The following is a 12,127-nucleotide window of genomic DNA, read 5'->3' on the forward strand; positions in this document are numbered from 1 at the left end:
ACTTTCATGCATTTCTAGTAAGGTGGTTGTTACTGACAATATCTAGGTACTATAAACTGTTACTCTATATAAGCTTTTTATTTAACTGTTTAGAGTAGGGTAAGGTCGCCTTAGGCGTACCACTTCAGGGAAAGGACTAAGGTTACTTTACCCTACCGAGCTAAGTAGGGGCTAAACTTAAGTAACACAACAAACTTTCATAATAATCATTTATTTTTTAATTTTAATACTTTTATTGTTCTCTCGTCTCAAATAAATAATAATCCCACGTAGACATTCAGATCATTTACGAATAATAAGTAAACAGTACCTAATCACTAACATGTAGGTATTCACATTAATTGATTAAATAAATTTATTTCTAACTAAACTTAGTAATTATAATTATATACTTAAAATTAGCTAAACAAACCCTCTGCCAATAAGGCATAAGCTGCTTGACGATTAAAAGTAATCATTTAAACATGTTCGCAACAATAAACTTGATTAAATGCAATACTTTTAAGCTCAGGTTTCATCAACGCGCGAATCCGCAAAATGGCGATTTTACGATCGCGTCGTAAGTTGCTGACTAGACAATCGAGTCGTCACAACGATAAAACTTAGCGAGCATAATCGCTAATGGCAAGTTCCGAAGATCATCAAACATTCTTCGAACGATCGAGTGTAGAGCTCAGCTACAATCGATTTGATTCAACACCATCGTCGTAAGTTGCGTGCTCGTAACTTCCTGCGTTCAAGGAGCATTTTAACGATTACTGTGCGACAAAATGCGTTGGCGAGAGTCTAAACTACTTAAAACTACGCTTAGCGCTATACTATGGCAGTATTGCAGGAAATTAGAGAGCATACAACATGAGTTTCATAATATCAAGCAGCTTAGTGATGGGCCCGCTGCCGACGGCTAAGCGATACTGCGACATACAATTGGCAAGATTAATTTTGTTAATGTTAGTTGTTGGCAAGTTAGTTATAATTTTCCTATAAATCGATGTTACAATTTCTACGAATCCTTTGGATAAAGGATGAGTTAATATCGTATAAATACAATCGTTGCGTTTAGCCGCATCTGCTACCGTCACTTACAACTAACTTATATAATTTGGAACAATTCTCTGTCTGCGTTTCTCTAGGAAACAATTCATGCGACCAGCGCCTCACACTCCTGTATCCCTGTCGAGTCACTCTTTAATACTATGTTTATTTTTCTCAGAAAAAGCGTACGCAGTGAAACAGACCTCACAGCCTGAATTGGAACTAGGAAAGTTATGCATTCATGAAATCTATCCTTATTTTTTATCGGTGGTATCATGCTATGTAAACTTCTTTTTAGATGTAAACTAATCACTAAACTTAGCTATTGCCATTGTGTTTCTACATAAAAAGTGAATCTTCATTGCACACAGACTACAATAACCTAGTTTTAACATTATTTGATTAGTAATGAGAATTAATTCATCTAGAACTCCGTACAAATCCAACTACAAAAACAGATGTTAACAATTCAACAATTTTAATTAGTTTCCAAAAAAATCTAACAGAATACAATTTCAAATTCCTACTTTAAAATTTACACAGCATGCCAACGGAAATATGATAAAGTTAGTTTATCTCCAATAGTTCCTCGTTTAGTCGATTAGCGGCACATGGAGTCGACTATGATCATGGTTGAGTATATTGAGCAGCCGAGGGCTATCATGGTGCCCATGGCTATACTGGAGTGGTAAGTCCTGAAGGTCTTGAGGACACGGAGGTAGCGGGGACAGTGTGCGAGCTCACCTAGGATTAGGCGACCGACCTGCAACAAAGAAAATACGGGATTAAGTAAAAAATTATGACATTGATATCAATTTGATCCGATTATTGACTCGGAATAGTTTGACTCGAGAGACAATTGAGGAATAGCATGTACCTAATCGAAATGCTTTAATGGCACTTCATATCGACGATCTTTACACGTGGTATCCAACCTTGCAAATAAGCCCTAATTCGATTACGTCAAACTAAAACTGCATTACATAATACTGAGATTCTTCAAATTAAAACAAACATCACTTCCAAGTAAACAATTGCTAAATATTCAGTTTTATTGCATCATTGGCATTTGTTTTCCGATGCATTTATCAGTTATACGAAATAATTTTTGCAACAATAGCACGTGTGATGTGAATCATTAGGTATGGAGGCATCAGGTGACTGTTGTCAAGTGCCACTCAATTGACTCAATTCCTATAATGTTTTAGTGCTGGGCCCCGATTCTCCTAAGATAATAATGTCAAAATCGAATAGAAATCGAATCGCAATATGATCGTAATAACAGTTTTAACCATATCGGGCATTCTGCTACTAATAAAAGACCAATCGTATTCGATTGACATTTGATTGGTGTGCGATTGGTCTGCTATTTTGATGATTTTGGTCTATACAGTAGTTTGCTGTACAATCATTTTGCAATCGTAAATCATTTGCAGACAAAATGATTCATTATTGAATGACAGAAAAGGATAAAAACGTTTATTTCAAAGAAAAAATAGCGGAATGCCACATACGCTTCAATCGTAATCGAGTCGGGATTGGATCTCAGTCGAATCGAGTCGAACGTCAATCGAAGGTCGCTTAAGTAAAATTAGGAGAATCGGGCCCCTGTTTAGGAATTAGTAGCGGGTAAAGCATGTGTCATAGATAATGTAGACATTGAACTTTGATGTTTGATCACTAGGTACGTTCTAGAGAAAGTATTTGAATAGACTTGTCTAGTTTATTGACATGACTAGATTTTTTATGTGTCTTCGTTGTTCATTTGTTCCTTTTGACACACCTTTTGTTAAGAGTTATGACTGCATTATTTAAGAAGAGTACACGATCTAGATATTTTAGATTGCTTCTATATGTCTTCATAAAAATAGAACTGGCTATGTTTAAAACCAATTAAGTAATTGTGTCTTCTCTGCAAGATGATGCAACGAACGAACGAATTATCAGAGCTAGAGACAGCCATATAGGATCGAAACCTCTGTATTATACTACTGTTATTGTCCTATCTAGCAAGTAATATAATTTGTAATAAAGCTACTTACTTCTTGTCCGCCACCGGCAGCCTCTTCCATCTGCGTCTTGACATGCTTGGCGCGCAGCATGGGGCGCACCAGGCGCAGGCGCACGTACGACTCGATGCTGAATACCGCTAGCAGGAGCGCTAGCTGTAACAAAGAGAAATAACATATTTAGTACAAGGTTAAAATCTATACAATATACCTACCTAAGTAAGAGGAAAAGTAAAAAAAAAACTGTAACCTAAAAGCACCGAAAATAAGGGGCGGATTACAAAAAAGGCTTCACTGTTTGGAAGCTATACTATCTCGCAAGACGCGGGTGAAACCGCGGAAAAACAGCTGGTTAGAAATAAAAGTGTGTGTGTTTCTGGATGTTTTTATGACATGTCGATGTATTCTTATTTCATATTGTGTATTACTGAAAATATTTTTAAATAACATGAAGTGAATGCCTACCTATTTGACCTCCGTAGTGTGTGATGTTTTATTGTAAGATTGGCAATCAACTTTATGATACAGAATCCGCAAAGAAAACAATAAAGTAAATCCATTTGCTATAATTACTTCGAAGCTCTATAACAATATATAGAATAGAACTATAAAGCTTTATTCCACGTACTAAAAGCCTAAGTAATGACTATGTTTCGCAGAATTCAAGAAAAGGTATAAAACTTCATAATGGCTAAGTGTACACTGACCTAAGTTGTCAGTACATACTGTCACGATATCAATTAAAAGTATCTCAACGATTATTTCCTTATATCCGGTTCCTATAATAAAATGGCGCTTAATTTTTAATCTGTCAGTTATCCAGAGTGAGATCATGCTTTTTAATCCGACCTTTTAAATCAACCTTGCATTTACTTAAGATTACAAAGTAAATATCTTGTAATAAGGTGGTCAAAAAATATACTTAAATATAGTGTTTATAAGATTAATCAAGACCTTGTATCCTTTCTTTGTGATTAATGATCTATGTTCACACATTACAATTTGGTAGTGTTGCATGTTCCAAATAATTGCCAAGTAATGAGGCTTTTGCAAGTACATTTTACATTCTAATAATAACTATTTCATGCTTCAATTCATCAATCATTTATAAGAAGATATTTTTATACAGCTCAATTAGCCTTAAAAACTATGTCAAAATACAAATAGGAATCTGTGGTCATACTTAATTTGAATAGAGGCTTCTGTCAATAATCCTATGTATTGGTAACTTTTTAATATATTGCTACAAGGCTTTTAGGCTTTGTAAATGCTTTCCTAATTAGGAATGAGCACGCCAGAGATGTGTACGAAAATTGACCAATAAGCATTATCATTAATCATTATTTGGTTTGTTTAAAGGCCAAATAAATTAAGATGTGTAAATTCATAGAGTTACATGCCCGAAACTGTATTTATTTAACAATTTGCACAATTGCACTACCCTGACATTTGAAAACAATAAATAAAAATTGTATTTTTAACACTGCACTTAAGTTTTATAGCTTTGCAAGGACGCAAATGTAACATTCATGCGTGATTTAATGGCGGTTGTTTACTTGTAATCATCATTAATCAAACTCATTTGGTTAATTAAGTTTACTTTTGATAAGACAGGTCATTAACTCGCTATGTAATATTAAGTAAAATTATTATACGAACTAACTATTATAGTATGTATGTATGCATTTATTGTGCTTAAATCAAAGTAACGACCAAGTTCTAATAAAGCTCTATTTTCAGTACTGAATTCGTAGAAAATGATTAAAAGATCCATAAAATGGAATTGAACCTCATTGGAATTTACCACTTAGGTACGCTCTAGTATACGTGTACCTATAGGCATCAAATAGGTACCTATTTTTGCGTAATTTCATAGTTTTCAATCAATTTAATTTGCCTAGTTTATAGAGTCACTAAAAACACATAAATCTGTTAATTAATTGTTTGTTTAACACTGCATTTCAAATCAAAACATAAATTGGACCCGTTTTAAGACCGCCTTGTCGTCTGTTCTCAACATTAATTAAAATCGTCCATATATTAATTCCTGAGGCCAATAAATCTTATTAATTGATGGAATGTGTGAAGTGCTCATCAGATAACGGGTCATATTGTGTGAGCTTCTAGAACATTCCTTCTTATGATTTATCTTGTAGGGCACTATTTCTTATGAAGTTAATTGTCCCTTATGAAATTGATTGTTTGTGACAGTAGGAAATAAATTCTGGTTGATGTTAGTAAATGTGTGTGAAATACCGTCGAAGTATTAATATTTTGTTTGTTTTATACCTACTCAGATCAAAGAAATATTTTATAGATAAGTTGGTTTACCTATAAGGAGGGATTAGTATTGGTAAATGGACATCCGTAACTTTATATATTTAAAAGGCTACCGTGAATAATAATAAAGCTCAAGAAAGAGCTAAAATAATGCCTTAATCCTATTCATTTCTCTCTACTGCTGAATTTAAAAATTCTCATTTACATATAAAGTAAGTATACGCAAGTACTTTTACTGCATACGCACAAACTTTAACTAATGAAATATGCAAGAACATCGAATAAACAGCGTATAATATAAAGCCAATTAATGTCAATGACGATAAGTAAAGTGCACGCATTTAACGCATTGGCGCCATTTAATATCGTATGTAATGATATGCGCCATATAATGTAGTTATCTGCGCCATATAATGTACTTATTTGCGCCATATTGTGTTCGATTCTTGTATAACGTTTACTTGAAGTTTATGGCGGACCTGTAACCTTTTGCTCGTGTCAAATGGGTTGTTGTAAATCAGAGCCTGGTAAGTATGTGCTAATTTTGTTTAAGGATGCATGTTGGTTCAAGTTGGATGTGATTGAATTTAAGTGTATGTAAAGTGGTGTAAACGTAGGTTGAATTTTTGAGATATTTAGCCTTTTGAAAGTTAAAAAAATAAGTTTATTTTTGATTCATGACTATGTAAAAATGATCTATCATTATTCGGGATTTTTTGGGTTTTCAAATATATTTTTGATATGGTTTCGATCCTCACCTGTACCCAGGAGGTCTGCTCGAACTGTGTGAGGCACTGCGTCCTGTAGTAAGCAAGCAGAGCCAGGAGGCTGATGACTGCGTTGAAGGCGTAATACACCGGGAACAGCACCGTTTGCACTCTGCCGAATTCGTGGCGAGGGAGGTTGAAGTATAGCACTATACCTGTGGAAGAAGGAAAATATCTTATTAACTTATGTTAATAATATTGAAAATATCAGTAGCATTTTTCTAGAAACGTATGACGGAAAATAAGCTCCAAAGTATTTTAATGAAAAATAAAAATTATCCAACTGTGATAAGTTGAAACAAATTACCACGTTTTAGTTGTTAAGCATGTGGTTCCAATTTTAAAACGCGAAACATTTAAAAGTAGATTTACATAATCTCTTTTTAAATGCAAATTGTAAATGGCATCCTTGTTCGAAACTTGAATGTGTTGAAAAAGTTTTACTGTAAAGAGGTTTTAAGCTCGTACTTCAAAAGTACTCTATCTGCGTACGTCAATAAGTATGGAGTAAGTACGTCATCATGTTTATTCGTCGTGTCATGGTCCCTGTTATATAAAACACATACAGTCATGGTAGTCTCCCCAATGCTATTGCCCTCCTTGTAAATATTTGCTCCTGTCTGGCGAACCTTTGTGAATGACCCTGAATCGGGTTGACGCTCCTACATATCATTGTGCCTTTGTTATTTTTGAGATAAATGAAAAAAGAAAGATTTAGTGAAATCGATTTTCAGTTGTTTTCATTTCTTTTTAGATAGTAATATTGTTTTTGTTTTATTATGATAAATGATTAGAGTACATTTTTTTAAACGTTGAAACATGTCAACGTACTTAACAATGGAATATTCAAATGATTCCAATTATTTGTTTCTGTCACTTCTTTGTCATATCGTTTACATACCTAATGAATAAATCTTACATAACGCGGATACAACACGTGTAGGTACTAATATATTTCAGATTTATAATACTTAATACCCAGGATCAAATCACAAAGGTCGTTTCAATCTATTTGAGATGTCAGTGTCAACCGGAACACAGCTGGCCCGCAAATTCGTCCGCTCGTGTTACCGGCAAATTGCACGACAGTGTACTTATAAAGGATGTTGACTGTAATGTAATGAATGTGATGTCCAAATTGTTTTGAATTATTTCGTGAATCAGATTGTTCGAATAACACCTCATTTTATAAGTATGCGTTTTAAAAATGAATGCCACTTATGTCATGTCAGTATTTTTATCATGTTTTTTAAAACTCTGTAATTCGGCTAAAAGAGCAGTGAATAAAATTGAAAAAAAAAGCGTATTAAGTAACCTTATCTAAATGGAACACCATTAAAGAAATATCCAGAATTTAACTCTAAAAATGCTCGGATTTTCTTATCAAAATATCATCTTGCAAACAGGTTCTTCCAAAGAGGTTTTAACTTGAAACCTGAACTAAGTACTTGAAATTAACGGACACACAAAATCACGGTATCCCAAGCACGAAGGCATGAGATCGTCAATTAGTTCTCATTAAATAATTACACAATTATTTATTGTTATTCTTTGTGAAGAATGTTTTTCAAGCCCAAAAGTAATTATGTACAGGAAGGAAAGTTACTGCCAATTGATTTTAAACTTTCTAGGAAGACCTTAAGGTGTTAAAGTGCCAGTTTAAATGATTAGGCCATCGCCCATCAACCATCGTGCAGAAATATTTATGCTTTGGTTGAATGGACCCTTTACTCAGATCCAAGTATTGTATAAGTAGAGATATGAGGTAATCAGTTAGTAAGTTTTCTCGCACCTCTGTCTTGTAAAGTTTTATACCTAATACTAATTCACGAACGTAGTGACCATATAATTTACTGAAATTAGAAACCAAGCACTTATGCAATTACAAGAAACAAGCATAATAAACATAATTGCAATTGTTTTATTATCCCATCATGTCCGTCCTTGTTGTCACCTTCACATCTTTGGGTCAAAAGTTTTTCATAAAAACAAACACATTTATTATTTTGTGACCTTTGCAAAATATCATTAGGGAAATAAATAAGGATCTAAATGGTGATATTTTTTATTAAAAATGTAATTTATTTAATAGATTTTTGGATGTAAATAATTATATTATTTGAATACTAATTTTATGTTCCTTGTTTTGATAAGAAACGTAATGTGCAGTTTAAAAATCGTGCATAGACAATTTCTAATGACATAAATGACAGTTGTAAGAGGATATCCGATCGGATTGGCTGACAGTTAGTTGATAAATACTGGCTGATGTTATTATAGAAAAACAAAGGAATGGAGACTGTAAACAATACATTCTGCGATGTACACGTGTAAAGTGGAATGGCCGCGAGAACGAACACTATTACAGTGAACATTCGTGATCAGCCATTTTATGAGTGTGATACTAACACTAACTCATTATGGCTTCTTCGTGAAACTGCGTTGGTTCATTTTAATGGTTATGTTAGGTACTTTCAAACTTATAGGTCTCAAACAACATTTTCTTTACGTAAGTACCTACTTGTATTTTGTAAAAAAAACTGCTCTTTTTTATTTCAAAATAAATTCTTGAAATACAGAGGAAAATTCTTAAAGCCACTCAAATATTTTCGAATCAAGATCCTCAGAAACAATTATAGAGTTCCGCCTTCTTCAAATACATACAACCTTCTTTCATAAAAAAACTGGTGTTTCTCAACGACAACACTGTAACTTTTTAATTCGAACGTTCCTTCACGTACGTAATGCGCACGCTCGGAAACGTGATACATTTCTTCGAAATTCAAACGAGTTTCTGGACGTGGTTTGATATAAAGAAAGTAAAAACTTTAATTATTTGATTTGTGAGAACAACAATCGAATTTATAAGAATGATTTATTTTCAACAATTAGTTAGCCCAAGACCTAGAGTCTAAAAACAGCGATTTCTTGGCACACTTCAGGTTTTTAAAGCTTCGATGACTAAGGGCGTAATTTTAGAATACCTAAAAGTATTCAGGAGTTGAATAACTTTTGGCCGTCATTTCATTTTTAAATCCTATTATATTTGAGCATCATCAAATCTTTAATAGTTCAAAATCCCCACTATAAATATTCCCGCCGTTTTACATAAGAATCATAAAGCCTCCCGCCATTTTACAACATTCTAGACTTACCAGAGACTAATGTCATCCAGACTTGCGCTCCCAAGTGCGTTGCCACCGCTGTGACATACAGCGCTCGCCAGCCGCGGATGCTGCCGCTGGTGCCAGGCCGGCTCAGCCAGGCTAGGAGGACCACGACTGCGAGGGCCACGTGGAGAGGCTGAGAGGTTCTCGTCGCGATACTGTGGAAGAAAAGAAAGGAACGTCATTAAAATTTTTCGTAGTAGGGCAATTAAAGATGGCATACTATATGATTTCGCTAGTGTTGAACATGTTATTATAGCGGAATTTGTCGTAATACCTATTTATATTTTTTGCAATTTTTATTCCACTAAGGTAAAATGAGGTAAAATTAGGGTAAAGTTAGCAAGTAATATCGTTAGTTATATCTCTAGTCGATAATTCAACCTAAAATCATACAAAACGCGAACACCAGTGCAAAGTTTACAGCAACAGTCCACTAAAACCGCAGTGTTTCATAACTGAACCAAGGTTGTTGCTAACTGCCGATAAATAGTAGGTACTCTAAGTACTAGCTATATTCTACCTCATTATTGAAACCTTATTAAAGGTGGAAATGTATTTGATATTTGAACACCTAAATCGGAATGGCGTAGGCATGTGGTTAGTAGGTACAAATATGCAATGCTGTGGTCGATTTTGTGGTTAATTACATTAATGACTTCTTGTGTTTTTGATTTTATTATTAAAAATGTTTATAATAAATCGATAGACTTCATATTAAATACTCCAATCCAAAATACTTTTCCAAATCTACTTAGTTGGGGTCAACTTCCAGTCTAACTGGATTCAGCTGAGTACCAGTGTTCTCCATTGAGCGACTGCCTATCTGTCCTCCTGAATCCAACGATACAAGGAATTTCGCTTGGTATTCTAGTAGACTTCATTAGTGTTCTAGGGTGAAAAAATATATTTTCTAAGGTCTTGTTTCCATAGTGTAAATCTTTCGACACCACATTTTCCGAAAACGGTAAAGCCACGTGAGAACACTCGATATCACCGTGTGAAGTTATCGATATAATCGATTTGGACACGTGACACGCAAAAACAATGGCGGCATGGAAATTTAATTTGTGCAGTTGTCGCTTTGAACAGAATTCTTTAAATTGGTCGCACTGTGTCATTTGTTACTCGTGCCGTCAAACTGATATCTATGAATATGACGTAGACAGTCGAACATACCAGCCGTTTTTTCCTGGTTTCACCGCGTACCGTGGAAACTATTGCCCGTACCGGAATGAAATATAGCCTAAAATACTCGGGAAAGGAGAAGTTTTCCAACAGTGAAATTTTCAAATCGGTTTAGTAGTTTCGGAGCCTTTTAGCCCCCATTAGATTGAATATTGAGGTCTCTTTTATTGGCTGATTGTTTAAAAATACAGATAAAAGCTATCGATTTATAATTCCTACACTTTTGTAGAAGGCATTAAGGTGTAAGGATTAGGTACTTCAAGCACCGTTTCGAAGCACACGTCTTCGAAGTATAATTTCTTAAACAAAGGAGTAGGTCATTCACCTCTATCTGTAAATTGATAATGCAACTTACCCTAATAGTTTCACGATGCTCTCCATATCGTTTCTAGAGCAACAACTACTAGTAAAAGGGGTTAAATCTGGGCCATTGTAGTTAACCGCTAACCATTAAATTGTGACTGACAGACGGACAAGCTATGTAGTACTTGCTCAATAAATCGCCCTTAGGGTCCATTTAGTTCTACTTTTACATTTGACATTCGCTGTCAAAAAAATTTCGCGAGAGCAAAAAAATTAAGCAAATGGAGCGTTAACTTTTTTCGTATCAAGTAACTGATCTACATTTTGTTCTTGTGAAATTAAATTTTATCTTTCTGTATTTGAGTAGATACTGTTAAAAAGTATTAAAGTAAAAAGATGCTGATATGAAAGTGTGACTTCCTTAATGTAATAAACACTTATGTTATTTCACAACCACGAAAACAGGTGCTAAGGAGACTTGTAAATATCTGTGTCATTGTTTGAACAACCTCATTTGGTAGTACAATATAACCTTTTTTCAATATTGAACTTAATTGTCTTGACAATAGATGCGAATTTACAATAGTTGTTAATGACAATCTCCTAGTTTTGTATCCCAGCCAATCCCAGTCAATAGCCAAAGGAAAGCGTTACAGAGCAATTTCTTCAAAAAAGCGTACGTGAGAATTTAAAAATCGTGATATTCCGGCGCCTGATTTTATTATGATAATAGCTACATCACAGCTGATAATTTAGCCAACAAATAATAAGTATTTGTATATTTGAATGTAGAATTACTTGTGGCGACAAGTCTTTAAATGTTTCTAATTGTAAAGATATACAGTAAGTAAATTACTAATATTCAAAGTGTGAACTCTATTTAGGTAGTAAATACGTACATAATCTATCTATAAGAAGCATGTGCAATATCGTGTGCATTAAGCCTAAATAAAAATGGCTGTCTCTAAGTTCATCACATGACTAATTACACAACGTTCAATCTCATATCAATTGAAAACAATGACACCTGTATTTTGTATTGAAGAATCACATGACATTCCTTTCCAAGCGGTTCAATAACTTATTATATTTATAAAAACAATGCAATAAGGAACTAATGTTTAACTGCACCGAGCGAGTTAGATCCTTATATAAAATACAGGATTTCCTGATCAAAACAGATAAAGTATTAATCATTAAGATTATTTATTATTCACTTTATCTTGCGTCTGTAATTTGGCCTTGATTTACGAAATTTTTAGGTCTCGAAGCAAAAAAAAAAATTTTATTAGGTTGCAAATGTCACTGAGTTTAATGGCAGGCAATAAAATAAAAACACTACATTACTAAAAACATTAATATTTTGTTAAGTTTATAG

The 12,127-nt window shown here is 34.0% G+C and overlaps 1 protein-coding gene across 1 annotated transcript in view; it reads right to left on the reverse strand.

Moving 5' to 3' along the window:
• Positions 1 to 195: 195 nt before the first annotated feature.
• The window catches only part of LOC110379311 (transmembrane protein 205), a 33,154-nt gene continuing 21,222 nt past the window's right edge, over positions 196 to 12,127 (reverse strand). Inside the window, exons 2-5 of the mRNA XM_064043724.1 lie at positions 9,247 to 9,416; positions 6,083 to 6,246; positions 3,078 to 3,200; positions 196 to 1,798 (exon numbers count right to left, since the gene is read on the reverse strand). Of these exons, the coding sequence (XP_063899794.1) occupies positions 1,637 to 1,798; positions 3,078 to 3,200; positions 6,083 to 6,246; positions 9,247 to 9,416 (619 nt within the window). The 3' untranslated portion in view covers positions 196 to 1,636. The remainder of the gene's footprint in view (positions 1,799 to 3,077; positions 3,201 to 6,082; positions 6,247 to 9,246; positions 9,417 to 12,127) is intronic.

Source organism: Helicoverpa armigera, chromosome 3, assembly GCF_030705265.1.
Source record: "Helicoverpa armigera isolate CAAS_96S chromosome 3, ASM3070526v1, whole genome shotgun sequence".
Classification (NCBI taxonomy): Eukaryota; Metazoa; Arthropoda; class Insecta; order Lepidoptera; family Noctuidae; genus Helicoverpa; species Helicoverpa armigera.